Below are 22,077 nucleotides of genomic sequence, written 5' to 3'. Positions count from 1 at the left end.
AGATGAGAGGATCTGCTACTTGGAAATCAATATGCTGACACTCCAGAGAAAGTTTAAGTTACCAACCTATTAGCTACTCTCCCTATAGTAGGACTTTTGTTTTTTTCTTTTTTTTTTACGAGGGATGCAGAGGAGTTAGATAACTGACTTGATTTATCTTTCTGCTAGCAGTTGTAATTCACAACTATCACTGTGAAAGACGAGAGAAACTAAGCAGAGAACATCAGCTCTGGTTTGCTTAAAACAACAGATTTGAAGAAGGAAATGGAAAATAATATGCAATTTTCAAGTATTTAAGACACTTATGATTGAAGTGTCTTAATTAGGCTAAGTAAAAATGCATAATCATATTTTCATTTCATAAATAATGATTAGAGATGGATTACCTGATTCTACCTGGTTTTGTCAGGTTTAGTCATGCATTTTTTGTCTTAATTAAGCACAATTCATTGTGTTAGTTTATGCCATTATATGGCAGCCTAGCCGCTTTCAGGAAAATATCAAAAGACACAAACTATGAACAAAATACTTCCCATTAAAAATTAGTCAAATTCAGTTGACTAATTGACAAATACGGAATTTTGAGACTAGGTACAAAGCGATTCTTAGCAGCTGGAATACGTCAAATTTTAGATAATCTGTGTGGGTATGTTATGTACAAAGCTTAAAATGATGCTGCGTAGTACTTTGTCTCTTTGTAGCTAAGGTCAGGCGATAAAACAACACCACCTACTTTTTCTAGGTAGGTGTAGCTCCAGACTTTCCCATCTGCAAACATGCGCGATACGATCCTGCCTTGCTTATCGATGTCTGTTCTCTCACTCATGGCACCGCGCTGAAGCCCAGCCAGGCGCCCGTTGAAGAAATAAGACACGTTGACAGCAGCCAGGCCGCTGCTGGGTAGCCAGAGGAAAGGCCGTCCTAGCTGATCGTAAATGATCCTCAGCGTAAATTTCCGGTGATCATCATAGATTTTTTCTGTGCGGATGTTCCGGTCGTAATCAATGGACAGTAAATTCCTTCCGTGCACCTATTGAATGGAAGAAGGCTGCATTCAGCGAGCAGTGGGCACTGCGCCGCCGCAGGTTTTCGGCGTGAAAATAGCATGCACAACGGAGAACTCCATTGCTCACGTTTGTGCAAAGGGTAGGACATCTTCCTATTAACTGGCTTTTGCTTCCTCCTTCTCAGTGTATTCAAATACGTAACTTGGAGTGTTTTACTGCGATGTTTCCCATCTCCCTGCAACACGGGAGCTGTAATCTTACAGACAAGGGCTTCCCTTGTTGTCAGCACAGATGGACATACTGCACGCTTAGGTCTCAAAGTGCAGTGTTAACATGGAGCAGAGAAACAAATTATTTTGCATGGAAGTAATTTTCCTACTTCTGTCATCAGTAGCTCTTAGCCTTTTTCCCTACAATGACTGAAGGAACAATAGAAGAAATCATAATTTTGTCTCTTCACTGAGGTTTAGCCACTTAGGTTCTGTAGCTGCAACACCCTGCTTATGAATTCATTCATTTAATGCTTTCTTCATTTATTTTCCAAATACTCAATAGATCCCTCAGCAGCCTGATCACTTGGTATGGCTTTCATTTCTTCTGATTAAAAGTCCTGATCAAAAATCCTGATCATAGACTTCTAGTTTTGAGAAACAAAAGTGCTAAATAATTAGGTTAAATATTTTACTTTTCCCCCCATTTTTTTCAGTTACAATTTCCAAATCAAAGTGCAGCATGAAGTGTTTCAGTCCCAGATTTTTTTATTATTATTTTATTTTTTAATAAAAGAGCAAAACAGAAACAAAGGCATATAAGAATGCCAAATGGAGAGGCTTCTAGTGAGAGTGCTATAATGAAAGATACATAATATATTCACTGGAGGCTAAGCCACAGAATTCAGGCTAATGCTGTAATCTGATAAAGCTTCTTAAGTAATTTAATTGTAGATGCATCATTAATAAAGTAGAAGTCTATAAATTAGATATAATTTGAGAGAAATTACTACTTTAAAAGTATTCATCGGTTTCTGGGAATTTGTTCTTCAGCTTATATTTTACAGTAGCTTTGATTAAGCAACGTTTTCTCTTATCCAAAATTAAACTGCACATCAAACAATATGTAAATTAACCCTGAGCCTTTATCGAGGACATAAAAGTTATTCTGAGATATTTCCACTGGCAGGGGTAAACCCAATTCCCATCCCAACTGACTCTGTAGGAATTCAGTTATACAGAAAGCAAATTTAAAATTAATACAATTTTGTGTTTGTAAAGAAATAATTATTTCAAATTATCGCTCGTTATCCTAATTTTTGCCATTAATAAAATTTAGCTCTTTAACAGTTTGCATTTCCTCAGTGGGCAGTCATTAGAAAAAGCTCTTTTCTGTAGGTTTTCCCAAAGGTTATCCCAGCAACATCATCTCCTGTGACTCAAAGAAAAGATAGAGTAGTCGTTTGTTTTTTTTTAAAACACCTTGGCAAAATAAATCATATTCTGCTCTCCCATTGTAATGGAAACAAAGCCAGGGAAGCCAAACTCAACGTTATTACTGTCTCAACTGGTTACTCTAGTTCTGTAAATGTAGGATCAATCCTGGTGACAGAGACACATCAAACCCTTTCCTTCACAGAGTTTTTAGGGAAGCAGAAGAGAGCTTGCACTTCTCAAAAACATTTAACTATAACATTAAAAGGTTAGCGTATGACTGAAAGAACCGAATTTCTTAAGACAGGCAGATACAGTAAAAAGAAAAAAAAAATCAAGTCTTAAAAATATTAAGAACTGAGTTTTAGCTATTGTGTTTCTTTTATTTTTTTAATTTCTGAAGCTTCATAAAGCAGTTGGAATTTCTGAGGTTTCTTCCCTCCATTACAGTAATTGCAATGGTATTCTGCATGTAGGAAAGTCTGACACCAGGTATCCTCTCTTTTCTCAAAACCACTATAAAGGTTATTTGTTTTTTTCCATACAAAACTAAAGTATTAGGGTTTTTAAAATGATTACACAGAAGAGCTATGCACACACACAAACATCACTTGGAGAATAAAGAAGCACCTGCTTGGGTGCTTCATTTTTATTTGTAAAATAAGTAAAACCAGAGAGTGTAATTGTAGTGTCATATTAATTATATAGAAACCCAAATAAAATTACTAACTCCCACTCTTCCTGGGAACACTAATGACACTATTACAAGCATCATGACTGAAGATTATCTAACAAGCTCTTTCTCTTTTGTTCCACTACCTACATGCACACCTGCTTTTGCCTTGGCTGCTGCTGACCACGCGGCAGAAGGGACGAGCCCTTTGTGCCTTGGGTAAAGGTCTTGCAACAAAAGTCACTTACATGATGCTGCACTGTAACAAAAAACTCTTCAGCGGGAATCTTATCAGGGCTTTATCTGGAACTACCGCAGGACACGGAACACGTGGCGCATAAAACACTAGCGGACAGTAACTGGGATAATATAAAGGTCTTCCTTTCTCGGCTTAATGAAGTTTGCCCAGGCTTGTTTGTGGAGGCCGACACGTAGATCTCAGTGTGCCTACAGCACCTGGGGGGGCACGGGTAGCAGCGCTACCTGAAAAAAAGGTAAGTACTCCTAAGAGGTGAATCCCTCCTAATAACAATCCCTTTTGGTAATTCTTGATTCTGAATTTGGGATTGAGGTGACGGCTCCGCACGCTCCCGCACTGGTCGTCCTGGCGCTGTGTCAGTTCTGCCGCAGTGCCCCCCGGTCTGTGTCGCGACGTGCCACAGCTGTCCCAGCTGCCGTAGCTCACCCTGCCTGCCACCTGCTCCCCGCAGTGTTCCAACACGCTTGCTCTATTTCATTCACTAAACAATTTATAAAGATGAATTAGAATAAATGAGATGCAAATAAATTCTATGCTTTCTCCCTCATTTTCAAATTTCATTTTCAGTCCACTCAACCTGTTATAATCTCATAGCGATTTTCATTTAAAAGAGCTAAATGGATATGTGATTATTGTTACAGGAACTAACACCAGACAATTAAATGTTGAGGTGTTGCTAGATAAAGCGGTGTTTTGATTTGCATAAACATGATGCAAGAAAACTCATCTCGGGCAAGGTTTCAGCTCTAAGACGTGTTTAACTTCAGCTAATTACCACAAGTACCTCTATTAAATTTTTAGTATTGAGAGTTAGGATTACAGCAATTTCATTTCAGGGTCCTATTTCTTTTTATTCAGAACACCTAGTCAAAATGCAGAGCTGTTCTATTTTCTACTTCTAATCAACTTCTGCAGGTCAACACATCAAAAATCAATTACACAGCCATGAAATTTAGTCATTAAGGATTAGCTGCTAATCTCATTCCATTTTTTGTCTAACCTTACCCCTCTCCCCAGTAGGTGCATTCGAAAGATTTGTGAGAATAAGGAAAGACTTGTTAATTCAACACTGTGAATTAGATGTTAAGCAATAAGAAAATACCTAAATTTAACATCCCAGTCTTATTTTTTTTTTGTAAATTACGACATAGTTGCTTACATATATTGCATTAATATATCATCTTAAACACATACAACTGTCTCACGTGCAATGATGTTGAAAGAATTATGAAAAGAACGAGGACTTGATGAGTGCTACATTTGTTTTCTACCCAGTATCTCAAAGCCCTTCTGAAACTGTATACACTGAAGGAGCCAGTGAAAGTTCAGATACTTAAGGGGTGAAAAACAGGCCAGCTAAGCACAGAATGGGATTAATCCAGCTGCAGCAGATCTTTAATTTGGCAAGGGATGAATTACGTGACCTGAGTGTCTTTCTTATCCTATGCTTATGACTTTGTAATTATGGCAATTATTTTCCAATCGTGCCATTTGGGAAAAGGAATAAACACAATATGCCTGTCTCAATGAATCTGTAGGGGGATTTACAGAAGCAGAACCTAACTGCTCAAGCTGTAATTGTGTTTTCTCCCCAGGACTAAGGGTGATAAGTGTGCCACAGCATTTTTACAAATGGTGAGTTGTTGGATTTCTTTTTCCCCCACCTTCAGAAGCAGAGTGACCTGCAGCAACATTCTGTGTATTTCTACCAACCTCTTCTGGAATACTTTTAGTAATGAAGCTTCTGAAGCTGATTGCAGCAGATGATCCTATGCAGTCCACTGACCTCTCAAATAAAAAGAGATTGTCATGCCAAAGACAATCCCAGAGTTGTACATTTTTAACAAGTAAAAAATCAGGAAAGACATGTCCTTCAAAATGGAAAATTATTTTTTTTGCCCACAGAAGAAAAGATCATTATTGTAATGACAGATTCTACTTACCCTGAGCTTTCTTCCAAACACAGTCACTTTGCCTTTAATCTGTTCCTTCCTCAGACGCCATTCAATTGAGTTTAAACCATTTTCCATTGGTAGAGAAATATTACATCGTCCTATGGTGGGAGTCACAGTCCCAGCCAGGACATGAGGCTCGCTGTGAAAGCTAATGCTCATGCCATTGGCATACATCACTCTCAAAGTACCATTATTACAGAGCTGGTAGCTGTTCCTCACTTGATCTACAGCAATAATGAAAAGAAAATAATTTAGCTACTCCAGTCATAAAGAAAACATATAGCTTAATTTGATTGGTTTTTTATTGCACTCCTGTTGATGTTAAATGAAGTCAGCCTGCAATTACCATTTACATGGTACTATGGTGGAAATTACAGATGTTACTGATTCATGTAAAGAACAGTAGTGTAACAGGGAGCCTGCAGAGAGATACTGTGTTTATTTCATTATGTTTTCCCTTTGGTCTTAATTGTGAATCAAAATGCATAGTGATATATTTCAACCATGTCATTTATTTCTAACATGAACAAAAAGTCCTGAGAACTGAACTGCTGGATAAACAACAAACCATTAAATTCCAGGACAAAAAGAAAAAAAAAACCCAAACTGCTGGACTCTTTGTGAACAGGAAGAAGCAAGCCTCTTCTTTTTCTTTCCCTCTGCTTAAAAACTGTCTCCAAGCAGAGGCTTTGTACAGAACTACAGTTTCAAGGTGTGAGGCTGCAGCAATGCAAGCTGGCAGCCACGGTCCTTTACTTGCCTTCCTGCCACCCCACCAGAAGTTCACTAGCCCTTTGCACACCTGGCCTTTGGCTTGTGGAGGAGAGTCATAAAAAAAATCCCGTGCTTTTATGGCTGTGCTGTTCTCCAGCTGTTTGACACAGCGAAGTCCTCTCTCAGACAGGATGGAGCGCAACAGTGTGCAACTGTCACCAAAGCATCAATACTTGTCTGACAGAGGGCAGCATCTACATAATTATTCATCTGGTATAAGAGGAATAAAGTCTTTGTAACCAGATGTGTCACAGTATAATAGTCTATAAATGTTGACATTTATGTCAGGAGGAGACTATTGTTCGATGATGGCATTCTTATTCCAGTGATACTCTGTATTAATTAAAAAAACCTAATCACTCACCAAATTCCTTTCAGCCTATCTTTGATAACTGACTGGTTTTGCTTCATCAGATACAATGCTCGCATGGTGTTGGAAAGGTCTACGCAACCATTTAACCATTTTGTTGCTGATCTCTCCTCCATACTTGGGCTGTAACACTGTTCTCGATAGTGCTAACTATGGCACACGATCATCCACTGCCCTAATGCTTTTACATTTTATTTAACAAGAGTGTATAAATTTGGAAGATTTCATTTCCAATAGTAGGATACTACCTGAGCCTCTCTCCCCACAAGGATTTCTATCCAGGCAGCCAACATTCAGCAGTCAGACTGCATCTCTGTGGCACTGGAGTCAGTACCAATTTCACAGTGGAGTACAGAGAAACACATGAGTGGGTAAAGTGAACCTGGCCCAAGAGGTAACGGCAGGCCTAACTTACACCAGCAGATAATGACCATACGGGTTTGACACAAAGCGTGATTGTGAAATGTCTCTTACCTGTCCTGATGACCTGTCATTTTAGAAGTGAGCTTTATGGGAGTTTTTCTTGCAAACCTTATACTTTTTTCTCCCTTGCTCATGAGTGTACTAATGACACAAATCTTTTGCAAATTGCTTTCTCAAGTTGTGAGTGTGGTTAGGAGATGTGCTGAGAAGTGTGCTTTGGTACCTTGAACAACTGTATAGGAAGCCTCCACAGAGGAGAGATTTGTGATGACCGTGACATCGTCATCCCGATTAGAATTCTCAATGTCGATGGTAATAGACTTTTCCATTTCTCGATGAAGGCTAGTTACCACTCCAGTGGGACGTGTTACATTGGTCAGACGCCCTTCATGATCATAGCTAATAGAAAAGTTAGTAAGAGCAAAAAAAGCATGAGGATATATGTTCATTTCAATACCCAATGTATTAATAATGCACCACATTTGTGCAAAAAACCCAGAATGAAACAGATTTTCAAGAACATCCTGGCCATACCTATTTCTCTGTTCTTGAAAGAGTCTATAACGATGAAATAATAGTTTATAGAGATACTGATCTCAACTACATGAGTGTAAATCAAGGCTAGCATGTTTTAAATTATTAATTAATTAAATTATTACACATATACACAGTGATATTTGGCTCAAACAATTAAAATTTTAAATTCATCTGTATTTTAATAGCTGCATTTCACTGTAAGGAAGTGGACTTACGATGGATACTACAACATACAGTTGCATATACTGCACATTTGCAATTGAATACTTAGTGGAAACTACTAAGTATGGTCTTAAGTCACGTATCGAGGAATAAAGTTGCCACAGGCGATTAAAAATACATCAGCTTGAGAACACAATAATTTAATTTAGATCTTATCTGTGGTATTGAACTGCATTTTGGGGTCAATCTTTTGGCTCATAAACATGAATGATGAGCAGTTAAAGCACAGGATAGGTTGGAGTTGCACAAAGGGCGGCAGTCAGCACTGAGAATATACCTTAGAAGCTGATTTAAGTGCTCCAGAGGCATGAAGATAGAAAAAAAAAAAAAAAAAAAGAAAAAGGGCTCTCCATGAGTTTATTGAGTTAATTTTATTTAGAGGTATAAAGCCTGAGGAAGGGGAAAAGAAGGAATGCTGCCTGAAGTGAAATCATACTGTTTCTCCCTTTCCTTTAGTATGCTATATTTATGTGCATATGTATATGCTAAAGAAGAAATCCCCTGGATCTTAAGGGCAAGAAATGGGGACCTGAAACAAAATCAGTATTCCGGTCTGATACTCTGCTTGCTGCAGTTCTCTACTTGTGCAAGAGGCTCTCACCCAGCCGCTACCAAAGCGCACATACTTCTAAATAGCAGAAAGGCAAGAAAAAATGTCCTGTGTAGATAAAGGGAAAAGTTTAGGTAGAGATTGAAACCAACTGGCCATCCTTCGAACGTAGAAATCCAGGGAGCGGGAAGCCTGGAAGAGAACTGGTAAATCCATTGCACTGCCTGAGAGTAACAGAAGAGAAGAGGAGCACATTTAGTATCATGGAGCTAGCCGAGTTCTTTGTACATCTGTAGTAGGCTGTAAAGATGAAAAAAAAATCAGTGCTTTCAACAGGACTTTTTACAATTAAATCATTCAGAAATCTGAAAGTAGGCCACCTGCACTGTATAGCGTATCTCCAAAATGAATACACAAATTGGCTCCTCGGTTAATACGGATATACAATGTACCTTTCCAATCCATTGCAAATGGTTGCACCCATTCAACTGAATATTGGGGAGGAAGGGAAAAAATCACCTGTGGAGCAACAAGCCTTACCAGAACCGATGGAAGTATTAGGCAAAGAAGTAAATCAATAAAACAAAGCACCATGCGACCTAAAAGGGACCAATAATAGTGTTCATTTAAACAGTTCAGGATCAAATAAAGATTAAGCAGCATGATTTTTCTTAATGAAAGTCACAAGTTTCTATCCATATGTACATATATATATAATATTTTTTTTTAGCTGTATCAACAAGATACTGGATAAATGATCCTATGTTGAGGTAATCTATGAAAGGGGATTTGGGTAAGTCGATATAGAGGTCTTCACAAAAAAAAAAATTGAAAAGTACTCATAAAGCATAGATGAGGGAAGAACTTGATCCATTCAAGCATCCATCTAGCAAAGAAAAACAAAAAGTACAAAAAATGGACAGTTTCAAAAATCTGGAAGGTTAATAATGAGTTACACCCTAGGAGTCTGCACGTGGACTACTTTGGTATGTTTAGTAATTAGCAGAGTGATGAAGAGAATACTTAGGTGTCAAATATTACAGAAGAGACAATGTTAAATAAAGACAGACTAGAAAAGTCTATGAGTGGCTTCAACATGACTATGCAGAGCTCAGTGAATATCCAGAAAATGGCCAGCAAAATTCCCCATCAGCAAATATATTTTAGGCAATGCAAATGGGACATTAATTTAAACTCTTCATTCACATTGCTGGGTTTTTAATTAACCCAGGAAAAATTCCTGGGGATTGCTGTGGGCTACTCACTGAAAACCTCTGTTCCACGTGCAAAGGCAGTCTAAAGTAAATATGGATGAGGAGATACAGAGACTGAAACAGAAAAATGAAAATATTCTACTGCTGTTTCTAGAAAGCAGTGTTTTGTCCCCCATCACGGGTCATGTTTCCCAGTGCTGGTCACACTATTTGAAAAGAGCAATGGTAGCAATTAAAAGGGTTTATAAGCAAGTGATGGACATGCTTAAAGCGATACATGCAAAAGTAATCTCTGTGAAAATCTGCAGACTGTTTAGTTTAGGGGCTAGACCTATAAAAAATTCACAACTTAAATGATATACACGCACTGCAATACCAATGTATAAAGAAGGCATTTCTATTTTATCCATTGCATCAATAAAATCTTATGTAAAAAAATACCTTAAAGGTAAAAAATTTAAAATTAGTAAACAGAAATCTTTACGTACTACATAATTTCCATAATTTAGAAGTGATGTATATTGAGGGCTTTTTTTTTTTTTTTAATTTATGTATTACGTGACAGCAAGTGCTTAGTAGAATACAACACCCAGACATTTATCTGAATAGTAAGAATAAAGCTATAGAGGAATTAAATGGTTATACACCTCTCTTTTTCATGACATGAAGGCAGGTCTAATGAAGTAAAAAAAAAAAAATTTGCAATGGAAACTCTACTAATCAATCTGGGACTTCTTGATATCTTCTTCAGAAACAGCCACTGCCTATCACAGTCTATGACACAGCATCAGGCTAGATGAATCAGATCTGATAAGGCAATCTTTATATCTTCAGATGAGGTGGATTCTGGATACACTCAAATTACTGAGCTTTTGTTACTGACTTCAGTTAGAGTAAGGTTTCATCCCAGGTTTTTCTATTAATAAAATTACAAGGAGAGAGATCCTTTCTTAATCCCAGTATCCTAAATAAGCAGCATCTCCTTGTACCCTCTACTAACTTGCTAACATCGCTAATTGCGACCAAGTCTGCCCAAGCAGGTGCAGGTTTCTGAGACCCTAGTTGCCAGGCTGCTCTGGGTAACACCACCCACCAGCACCCCTGGCAGACGGCAAAGCTGTTGGCCGGTTCTGCCGGCAGCCGGAGATGGTTCCTGACAGCTCGGCGGCTCCGAGCTGGCCGCAGCCAGCTGGTGTGTGCTGGGCTGCCAACACAGCTACGCAGGGGACTTGGTGGACCCTGAGTAGCTCAACCATGAGACACAGCTGAGCATTTGTTTGTCACCTTCTCAGCTAGCTACACCTATCTGACCTGCGATCCCTTCAGCAGGCTTGTGACAATGCTCTGTAGGCTGCTCCCTATGACCGATATTATGACACCTCTATATCTTCCCCATTTTTATTGCCAGCTTTCTGGTCTATGAGGTTTGAAACGCGTACTGCTCAACAGCTTGTAGGTGGGAGTAGCTAGGACAGTGCCATACGCAGTATTGCAGAAAGGAGTAACGGCAGCTTTTGACTTAACATAGGGCAGGGTGAGGTGCAGATCCACATACATTTACGTATATCCCTATTTTCTCTCCCTTATAAAAACTGAGCTGATTCAAGAAAAAAACTGCAGCATTCTCTTAGGATGCTCCCAAGACCAAGCGGAATACCTCTGAGGACCACTTCAAAGATCTGTACTTCATGCCCAAAACCAAGCTTAAATTACCCCATGTGAGCCTGCTGGTAGCTGTTACATTATTTAAGAGCCTTGCCTGTTCCTACTGCAAATGAACAGCGTGCGTATACACATGCACTGTAGATATAATATATGTATGGAGTGTGTATACACACACTCGCACACAAAAATAGTTAGTGTATGCATTTCTCTGCATATGCACATGCATACCTAGATATACTACACAAATTTAATTCTGTTAGCATTTCAGGGTACAGTTTCAGATAAAAGAAAGAAATACACTCAATAAGATAGAACGGCACTTCAGCATCTGATTGATTTAAATGCACCAAACCAAATTTTTCCTAAGAACTTTAGTTCATGTAGTAGATTACTGCTTAGAAGACATATGTTCTCTTCCAGTTCTGCTGCCTTATTAACAATTTTGGGTACTGGCTATCTCTGTATGAATCCATGAATGTAATGGCACAGAAAAAGATTTTGTTCTCCTTATAAACTCTTGTTGGCTAAGTATTTCTTTCCTTTTCAGTTGATACTAACTTACAGCTACCAAAATAACTTGTGCAATAATGAATACAGAATTTTCCCCTTGGAGCTGCTTTGAAGAACAAATAGAAACCAGAAACCAGTACTGAGTGACTGTGGACCGTGACTGTTTAGGTTTGTAAATTTGATTTAAATAATTCTCACAATCTTATTAATAAACCCCTTAACATGTGAGGGTATTTGAGATGACGAAGCATATTAAGGAGTTACTCTAAATCAGCTGATCCTAAGAGCAGCCTAAAGGAGATGCCTCTAGTTTTCTGGTGGTTTGTAATGAGTATCTCCAGTGCATATAGCTAACTTCTAGTCCTCACGTAGGGTTTCCCATGCACGTAAAAAGATACGTATCTTCTTTTAACATCTTTGTGAATAGCATTTTATGGCTTTTTCCTAACCTAGATAACAGTCATCATGTATACTTTATTTTATACATGCACCATAAAGTATATGGATTTTTAATGCAAAAAATGCCTATACTGTCCTCTCATCTATGGGCTCTATGCTTATGAGAATGTATATACAAATCTGGGAGAAAGTTAGTTATTTCCACTGCCTCATCAAAATTACTAATCATCTAGGACAGTACCTCAGGCTGTACTATTTAGACCTAAATTTGGTACTTAACTTCCACAGACCTGAGGCAAGGGTTGTGCATCTTTTCTTATTGAATCTTGGAAAAAAATCTAATCAATGTGTCAGCACTGTATACACATTACATTATATTTTCAGATGCATCTCAGTAAAACATCAAAGCACTTACCTTGTATGTTTACTTAGGAATCATAGGACAATTTTTCTAATGAATCGTGCCTAGTACTTCATGTGATTCTCAGCCATCGGTTACACCAGTTTTGTAATTTGTAACTTTAGGTGACCTTTTTAAAGTTTCACTGATTTTCATGTAGAGCTTTAAATTACTTTGCTATTTAATTTTCTACAATTAATTACTGGTGCTTTGAGAAATAACTATAGTTTATATGACTTCTGATCTGAATCTTGAGCTAGCTATTGAGGAAAAAACGACAGGAAAACCTACCTAGAAGGGCATCTCATCAGCACTAACGTACAGTGAGCTTTTACTCGATCTCGTAATCAGCAGGCAATACTTTCATGTGCTCACATAACTGGATTATTTTTGTAACGCATTTGTAACTTATGCGTGGTAAAGAAATACTCTTTGCAAAATACTAAGGAGAAAAAAACTCCACATCTCTACCCACAGTCTAGATGAAAAATCACAGTGGTCCGATTTCCAGGGCCACATAGAAGGGGACCACGAGAGGGCACTGCTTTCCTTTTTACAGAAACGAAACACAGCGCAGAGGAAATACTGTTGCGCAATGCTGATTTAGATATATTTTGAGCATATTGAACACAGTTCTTTTTATTTGTGCATTACTTACGTTGTCTCTAAAAAGTAAGTAAGTGGTGGCCAAGATGAATGCATTAATAAGCTAAAATAGGTGTGCGTCATTGCTAGCCTGTAACCTTAAAAATAAGCCTACAATTTAAAATTAAATATAAAGCCCTATGCGTGCTTTCTACCCGCTAATTTGAGAAACGGTATTTAGTAATCATTAATTCAAAGAAAATATATGGCGTCAGACTTGCCATGCTTAAAAGTTACATATATTTTCAATGTATCGTTTAGCTTCTATTTTTAAAATTGTTTTGATCAATAAATGGCAATGAGAGTACTAAGAATAGAATAACTGTTAATAAAAATCTGAATAGTGTTGCTAGATTCTTAATATACTTTTGAACTTCATCTCTGATGAATTTCCTTTGAAGAGGAAGTTCTGTCTTTTTAATCTATATGCTCCTGAACACCAGTGTGCTTTTGGGTTATCTACAAATTATGGAAGTTACACCAGGGGTCTGACAGATAGCTGGGGATCTAATTTCCTCACTTGTCTCAAGAACGAGCTATCAGTGAAGTTAATCAACATTTTAACAACCATGAGTAATATAGGAGTCTGAACAGAAGGATTTGAGTTGCAAAGGAAACTGCAGCGTTAGGGTTCCTAGCGAGAGGCGGCTCAGTAGGAGCCCCGCATTGCTGGGGGCTGGTCTGGATGTGAGCTATCTGCAGCCTTGCTGGCGACCAAGAGCAGGGCCCCAGTCTGGCAAATCAAACTCCGTTTATGAATGCGGTACACCGACCTTTGTGCTGGAGGTGGGTGAGCTTCCCCACTGGCCTCAGACTGCGGGCAGGAATCTGGGTGGTTCAGTGCCCACCCAAAGGACCTGGCAAAACTGATGAAATCAAGAAGCCACTTAATCATTTCCAGCACCATACTAGACTCAGATGTAACGGCCTTATTCAGTATCAGTGAAAAGCTTACAGCAAATTTCAGCAGGATCAGTTTAGGGCCTACTCACTACCATTTGAAAAATAAATGTACGCTTAATATATCCAAAAACATTCTTACTCATAAAATGTTGTCCATCCTGTTTCATCACTCTTCGTTGCTAAGAGACCACTGTTTCCGTTATATGTCATTAATCCGAGCTCCAGGGTCTGTGTTGAGACTAGCTTGAGTCCACCATTAGTGCCAACAGCCAGCGTGACAATCTGATTATCCGGCATCAGTAAATGGCGGGGCATCCCACTGGCATCTCGTCGGACCTTCAAGGAGTTGCCATTGTTGTCCATCACCTCCGTGACATCGTTATCGCTGCTATAGGTGAAATTGTACAAGTACTCCCCGGTAACAAGGCTGAGAGTGTACTGGTGAATCCCGTCAGCATTGAAGACATACAGCTCCTGTTCTCCTGGAGATGCAGCTTCATATTGGTTAAAAGAATTAAGAATGGGCCTGTTTTTACTGACAGCCCTAATGCGGATATTTCCAAGATCAGCTATGTAGATGGTACCGTCTGGGGCCACAGCTAAGGAAGATGGTGAATTTAAGATGGCATCAGTGGCATACCCATCATCCCCAGAATAGCAATTACAGTTGACATCATTTTTGCAATCACAGTCTGAAGCTGCCCCTGCAAGAAGGCATATTTCTCCATTGGTAGTTACCTGGCGTAGCCGATTAATTTTTTTTTCATCTGTCTCACTGATGTAAAGAACTCCTGTGTGTGAGATGGCAATGGCACTGGCTGATTCAAGTGCAGAATGAATAGCCAGTTTGCTAAGAGAGTAGTCTATACCAGGAACCTGGCAGTGCATGGGGCGTCCAGCAATAATGCTAACTTGATGATTTTCTGTGATCCGTAAAATAACATTGTTCTCTAGGACATAAAGTGAGTTGTCCATGGGATTGACAGCGAGATCAGTAGGCCACTCCAGCCGTACCTATGAGTTGCACAAATTATTACTGTAAAACTCATAACTGAAAAGTACACTCCTAGTGTTTAAAATTCCACGTGTAACAACAGCAAATTAGTGAGGGGTTTATCAGCGTAAATCATGAAACCAAGTCATGAACGGCAACTATTTCAAACAATCATTTTGGTTTTCGGAAATATTAAAGCTACGTGCAGTGGTAACTTTGGCTAATTGTGTTTCTGTGCAAAGAATGAATGCTACATTGTGGAAGCTCTACAATAATTACAGAAAAACAGGCAATTAAGACAACAACTCCCATTATCTCAACCTTATTTCTCTATAGTTGCATAAATAAGCTGTGTTAGCCACAGTAAAAGGATGGTTCACTCATTTCAGTAATGAATCAAACATGCTATCATCTTGTGCTGCATAATGTATTTATTAAGTGGCCAGGCAGTCATCCAAAATAAATGCCCAACTCTTCTAAGGCAGAGAAGAAAATAAATGCAGTAAGAGTCTACCTGGGTGACATCCATGCTGGAATCGCAGCTGAGAGGTCGAACAGCAGTTAGGTCATTGGAGCCCAGCAGGGTTGATATAATTCCGTTCTGATCCACTTTTCTAATCATAGTGGCATCAACAAAGTACATGAGTCCGTACTTATCCACTGCAATTCCTGCAAATATGAAAACCAGGCATCAGTGAAGCAGTGTGGCTCCTAGCTTCAAGGCAGGCCTTGTCTTATTAACAAGTTTACAACATGGTGACGTTTGTTCTCTTCCCCTGTTCTTTCCTGCCTTCCAACCTGAGCACAGGTCCTGGAACTCTCCAAGTACCTGTCGTTCTGCTGAATAAAAGGCATCAAAGCAGGTTTATCCTTTGGGGCTTTAAAGAAAAGAAAACCACAGAAATCTTGAAAATATGCTGAAGAGCCAACAGAATGCATCAGCTTATTTCTAAGTTCACTTCCTTATCTTCTAAACTTCTATGTAAAGACTTAAAACATGCAAGCAGCTCTGTCCTGTTAATGTACTCTGTATGTATTAACTGAAACTATTACTTACACAAAGAAACAGGACCTTTCATTTTTATTCGCTTTTACAATCTTCTAGTTATTTTCAACCATTGAAATAAAACACAAAGATGTTTGAAACACCTGGCAATACACCTGATTAATTCATCCTTACAATTAAGATGAAACAATGGAAAAAAAATCTTGATAAGAAACGCATCTCCAAATATCTACATCATCTTGAAATCTTTTTGTTAAAAATCAGACACTGGAGATGGCAAAAATCCTTTTATTTTTCCTCCGTCTCTGAAGAAAAAGGGGATACATAGAATAAAAACTCTGACAAAAGCCACAGCAGGCAGTTTTTCTCCCCACAGACTGTATCTCAAACAGTAATTTGTTTCCCAGTTTACACGCTTGCTTCTTGGAGTGAGCGGTACCCTGCTAATTTGTGTTCTGTTCTCCTTTTGCAGCATTCAGTGTCGGGGTAATAAAGTTTGCTTTAACTAAACAAAGCACGAACACTTGCCAATCCACTGTAATTAAAGCCCAGAATAAAAATTACCGAGCAAGGAGTGATTTAATTGCCAGATAATTATTTCCACATCCAGCCTAGCCTCACGCAGTCATTTTCTCCAGCTTCTTTTCCTACTTTACCTCGAGGGCTCATTAGGGTTGCGTCCACTGCCTTCCCTCCATCCCCACATCTGGCTTCGTCAAAAGGCAGGCATTGCTCTCCAGTCCCCGCTACCACTTCGGAGTTACCAGCTAGGTCTTTTGTGCCTGTGAGGGACTTGACTTTGTATATCCGTCGACTATTGGTGTCTGAGACGTACAGCGAGCCTGAAACAGGGTCCACGGCCAGATAGTATTTATGAGCAGGATTGTTGCTTTAGAGAAAAAGAAAGCATAAAACAGAAACAGCTGAGTAGTCTAGAAACTTCACAGGCTTTCAGAGCTTAGATACTCATCAGGCACAGAGAGATCTGGAAAGAAAGTCTGACACCTTCCTACAGAGGTGAGGTCTGAAGGACTTCCATCTGAGGACCTAACTTGATTAGGGCCTGGCCAGTGTTTCAGAAGGATTGTCATTTTAAATCTCATTCATCCTGCTACCCAAAACCTTGCGCAGCAGAGCCCGATAAGCCAAAGCTGCACAGCAGACTTTGCTCTTGATCTCTTTAGCCCTTTAGATCTGCTGCAGGTCAATTCTCTTCGGCTTATCTCTACTTGTTGTCCCCCGTCCCCGCCACCTTGTTTAACTTCCCTTGAAAGCAGAAGTCATAGGAGTAAGATCAAAGATTCAGCTTCCGAGTTACTTATATTATGCCACAAGACTTGTGAGGTCTTGTATAAATGGGAGGCAGAGGCATAACAAATTTATTCCTAAAGCAAATTTGCTCTCATTCATTTTTATCAAGAATCTCATTTACGGCAGATGAAGTTGGTTATATAACTAGAACCAGAGACCCCAAGTGTCTGACTTTAACTCCAAACCTTCTGTTATTGAAAAACTGGTCCTCAGTTTGCGATTAGAATGGGTGCTCATATGGAAAGCTACTTCTCTTCTGAAATATATGTTTTTTGACAGCTTGTCACATTTTGGAACTACTTTCGCAAATCATCTGCAAATTGAGAAACGTCAATCTTAGCAATATATATACATTCACGCACAGAGAACTTCAGTGCAGAAATATTTTCAAAATCTTGCCTGGCTAGTTTAACTCAATTTAGTTGGATTTTAAGCATGACGTGAATTTTCCAGCCTTTGGAGCCTATGAGTGAGTGTAAATAAGGTCAATGGTGGTTTCAAAGCATAGAAGACAAATGAAGACAGCAAGAAAAAAAAATGAAGGTTACTTACCAGTAACCAGAGATATTTGCCTCCAAATATCCACACTCCTAGCTTCATGTGCAAAAGTGCCCATCTCCAAGAGTGAGGATACACAGAGGTAAGTTATGATGGACATAAGCCATTTCTTGATCAGACTCGCTGAAATTATAGTAAGGCCACTTTCGGCAGATGGATTATCAGCAGCACAAAGACAACTGCGTTCATGTCGTCATGACCAGATTTGGAGGAATGAGGATGCCCAAAAATATCACTTTCTACAGTTATCTTCCTCTATGCCAGTCTTTGATGTGTCATGATTTTAGGTCAATAACAGTTTGTTCTAAAACTGTAGAAAGTAGGAAGGAGATTGGTGCGATCAAATTCAGTAGGCAGAGGTAATACCATCTGCTGAAGTCTAGGAGTGTAGAAATTAGAGATGAAAAAATACAGTAAACAAAAATACTTGGCAGGTTTATTTCATGCATGGATCTCAAAGTACTTTAAAAAGACGGGTATTATACCCATTTTACAGAGGAGGAAACTGAGGCACAGAGAGGTTAAGTGGTGTAGACAAAGTTATGCAGGGAGACTAGTGACATGCTTGAGATTAGAGCACAATCTCTTTATTCCCCAAGTTCCTCTCCTTATCTTCAGCACCAGACTGCACCTCTTCGCTAGACCCTCATCACATTCCTTCTCATCCCTCCAAAACAAAGCTTCCTCTTCGTTGACACATGGAAAATTATTTCTTTCCGCTTACAAGATTTCTCCAGTCTCTCGAGTATCTGAGCCACACAAACACCTGCACATTTGTCACCGTTTTGCAATTCTGGTCTCTTCTTCCACCATGCTTTTCCCTTAACACTGAAGAACAAACTTTGCTGTGTCACTGGAGTTGTGCCGTGCTTCACAAACACACCCGAACTGAGCTCAAGGCTTTGCGACAGCAGCAGATGAGCCAGCAAGCGAGTGCTGCTGCTGCATCCCTCCCGCAGGGCTCCGGCCCAGAGCACCTTCTGCCTGGCCCTTGTCCCACACGTGGCACCCCACCTCGGCCGAATGGGGACACCTCAGGCAGGTACAAACTGGAGCTGAGCACAGCCATTGCTGCGGGAGGCAGGGGCCTTGCTTGCTCTCAGTGATGTCTGCTGCTCACAACGGTGCCTGCGGGAGCTGCTCTGCTGCCTGACATGGAGCAGCAGCCACCAGCGAAACTGGAAGGATTCCTCTTTTTTTCGGACATGATTTTGCCAGCTTGTACCTGCCTTCCCGAGTGAGCACACCCCTGCTTCCCTTCTGTCCACATTTAGCCTTGGGTATGTTCCACTGTTACCAGGATAGGATAAGGCATGAGTCAGAATAAAGAGCAATGGCAGAACATGGGCTTATTTCCCTCTCCTCTCCTGCAGTCATTGGTGTCCATGGAGCTCACCCTGCCTTCCTTCTCTGGAATCTCCCTCAGGGCAGTTTTACCAGGGAGTCAGTCATGAGCTTTTGTTCCGGATCATAGAATCATAGAATAGCTTGGGTTTGAAGGGACCTTAAAGATCATCCAGTTCCAACCCCCCTGCCATGGGCAGGGACACCCTCCACTACACCAGGTTGCCAAAGCCTCATCCAACGTGACCTTGGACACTTCCAGGGATGAGGCACCCACAACTTCTCTGGGCAACCTGTTCCAGTGCCTCACCACCCTCAGAGGGAAGAATTTTTTCTTAATATCTCATCTAAATCTCCCCTCTCTCAGTTTAAAGGCACTACCTCTTGTCCTATCACTTCAAACCCTTGCAAAAAGCCGCTCTCCAGCTTTCTTGTAGCTTTACATACTGGAAGGCTGCTAGAAGGTGTCCCCAGAGCCTTCTCTTCTCCAAGCTGAACAGCCCCAGCTCTCTCAGCCTGTCTCCATAACAGAGGTGCTCCAGCCCTCGCATCATATTCGTGGCCCTCCTCTGGACCTGCTCCAGCAGCAGCTCCATGTCCTTCTGATGTTGGGGGCCCCAGAGCTGAACACACTACTGCGGGGAGGACTCACAAGAGCAGAGCAGAGGGGCAGAATCCCCTCCCTCGACCTGCTGGCCACGCTTCTTTTGACGCAGCCCAGGATACGGTTGGCTTTCTGGGCTGCCAGAGCACATTGCCGGCTCATGTTGAGCTTCTCATCAACCAACACCCCCAAGTCCTTGTCCTCAGGGCTGCTCTCAAACCATTTTCAATCCAGCCTGTATTTGTGCTTGGGATTGTCCCGACCCACGTGCAGGACCTTGCACTTGGCCTTGTTGAACTGGAGGTTCACACAGGCCCACCTCTCAAAAGAGATCTGGGAGCAACTCTCTGGAGCTGCAGACTTGTTGTATATCCCTTTTCTCTTCCCTGAGCTTGGTAAAGGAACAGACAGTGTAAGCCTCTCCATGTAAAATATTTGAGGTACTCTGGCAGAGGACTGGTGGAAGGTGACATGCACTCACTGTGTCCCCAGAGAACCTCAACAGGGATGCATTTTATAAGTGACTAGTACATATTTCTCAAACTGGCACCTGAGCAATTAAAGACCTCTGCCTCTCTTTTCTCCAAGCCAGTGTAATCTTTTATGTAAATTACAGACAGCCAAAGAATGTACCTTGTTTTGAAAGATTTTCCATAACATTTGGTATTGCTTAGAGGCCTCTGCCAATCCTGTCTCCTCCTCTAGCCCTCTCGGTGGATGCAGCAGTTACCACCAGATGCAGCCTTACTCTGGTCTGTGTGGGAGTCTGGTGCCTGACAACAAGTACAGGCAGCATCACCTTGTCCTCACTATCCTTCTCATACGTGCATCAAATTCACAACAGTGCAACAATAGCTTTTCTTTAAATTTAACCAAATAGAGAAGCTGCCCAGAACAAGTCTCTAAGAACCTGAAGAATTAACTAAGCTTACAGTTGCGAATAAGGAGCCTCCAGCACCACCAATAATCATTAGCAAACTGTGAACGGATTCATCCAGATAAAAAAATTTGGTGGAGTTGCACTTGCTATACCAAAACATATTGTAAAGGGGAAATGATACTGTTTAGTCCAGACATCGTTTGCATCTAACTTGTATTATAGAAATGGAAAGTATGGTTTTAAAAGGGGGATACGCAGGACACTATGGAATAGTTTACAACAGCTCTTCTTGTTCCTGCCCTTGATATTCTCCAGGGTAAACATCCTCGCCGTCCCAGGTGTGGCCTGAAAAAAGCTACAAGCATTTCCTATGCCATCCAGAAGGTCTAGTGCTCAGGTGAGATGATGAAAAATCTTTTCTCCTAATGTCTGGAAAGGTTACACCTCCCTCATGAACCTTACAGCGACTGCATCTAGTGGTTGCATACAACCAACCTCACTAGTCGACTGACTGTTAAATGTATTTGATGAAGGAAAATAGAAACTAAATTACGAAAAAGGACAGAGGGTTCAGAAAATCATTAATGACCGGAAAATGAGGTTTTGACCTATTTGCAGTCATTAGTGCTTTTGTGAACCTTTCTGGCATTTATAAAACTGCTGTTGTAGTTTACCTCAAACATTTAGACCAATTATAGACAGCAGGGAGAAGTGTTTATATAGAAGTTAGCTTGGGGTTCATTATACTTGCATTCTACTAGAAATTTCTAATTACTGTCGGAACTTATTTGGTTGCTTTTTGACTGCATTTAGTAATTGCTAACGCTTATCATATTCATAACACACAATTAGCACATAAAATGTTTCTATATATGGTACATGGAGAACATAACATTACACAAGAAGCACAACACAAAAAGCAAACACAATGAAGCAAACAAACCATATCAAATTATATGGGAAAGAGCTCGTGTCTTACCTATGTTTAAACTCTTTATTTCTTTATAGAAAGGGAACAGAAGAAAAAAGAACAAACAGTTAGCTGAAGAATAGATGGTAAAGCAAACATAGTATTTGTTTTATTTTACAAAAGGACACAGGAGAAGATATCTCTTTTCAGCACTAGCCTTAGCTTGGGTTACGGATGAGGAGTGGCTGGAAGAGCTAGAGTTGCAAGCTGGTTCCCTAGTAGGATACCTCTGCCCCCAGCCCACCCCCCGCCCCATATATTTTACAGGAAACTTTCTGGACCACTGAAAGAGTTTTCACATGGAAATACGTGTAGCTTGTGGGCTAGGAGTGAGAGAAGCTAGCAGTTTTCTGAATACAGAACTGGGAAGGGGGAAACACTGGTCTTAGGATATTGTCCGCCAGTTGGGGTCAACCTCTTTAATCAAAACAGTTTTCCAACGGGCTATTTCTAAACACATTTCTACTATACCGTTTATTT

The 22,077-nt window shown here is 40.2% G+C and overlaps 1 protein-coding gene across 5 annotated transcripts in view; it reads right to left on the bottom strand.

Moving 5' to 3' along the window:
* Positions 1–22,077, bottom strand: part of TENM2 (teneurin transmembrane protein 2) — a 523,826-nt gene that overhangs the window by 6,947 nt on the left and 494,802 nt on the right. For all 5 annotated transcript variants that reach the window (XM_086621658.1, XM_086621659.1, XM_086621661.1 and 2 more), the window contains 7 exons: positions 21,607–21,627; positions 16,587–16,819; positions 15,439–15,593; positions 14,070–14,944; positions 7,109–7,284; positions 5,307–5,542; positions 734–1,030 (listed from right to left, as the gene is read on the bottom strand). In XM_086621658.1, coding sequence (XP_086477784.1) covers positions 734–1,030; positions 5,307–5,542; positions 7,109–7,284; positions 14,070–14,944; positions 15,439–15,593; positions 16,587–16,819; positions 21,607–21,627 — 1,993 coding nt within the window. The remainder of the gene's footprint in view (positions 1–733; positions 1,031–5,306; positions 5,543–7,108; positions 7,285–14,069; positions 14,945–15,438; positions 15,594–16,586; positions 16,820–21,606; positions 21,628–22,077) is intronic.

Source organism: Tauraco erythrolophus, chromosome 16 (genome assembly GCF_009769465.1).
Source record: "Tauraco erythrolophus isolate bTauEry1 chromosome 16, bTauEry1.pri, whole genome shotgun sequence".
NCBI classification, from domain to species: Eukaryota; Metazoa; Chordata; class Aves; order Musophagiformes; family Musophagidae; genus Tauraco; species Tauraco erythrolophus.
The sequence above is the reverse complement of the archived record's forward strand: the minus strand, read 5'-3'. Positions and strand labels throughout refer to the sequence as shown.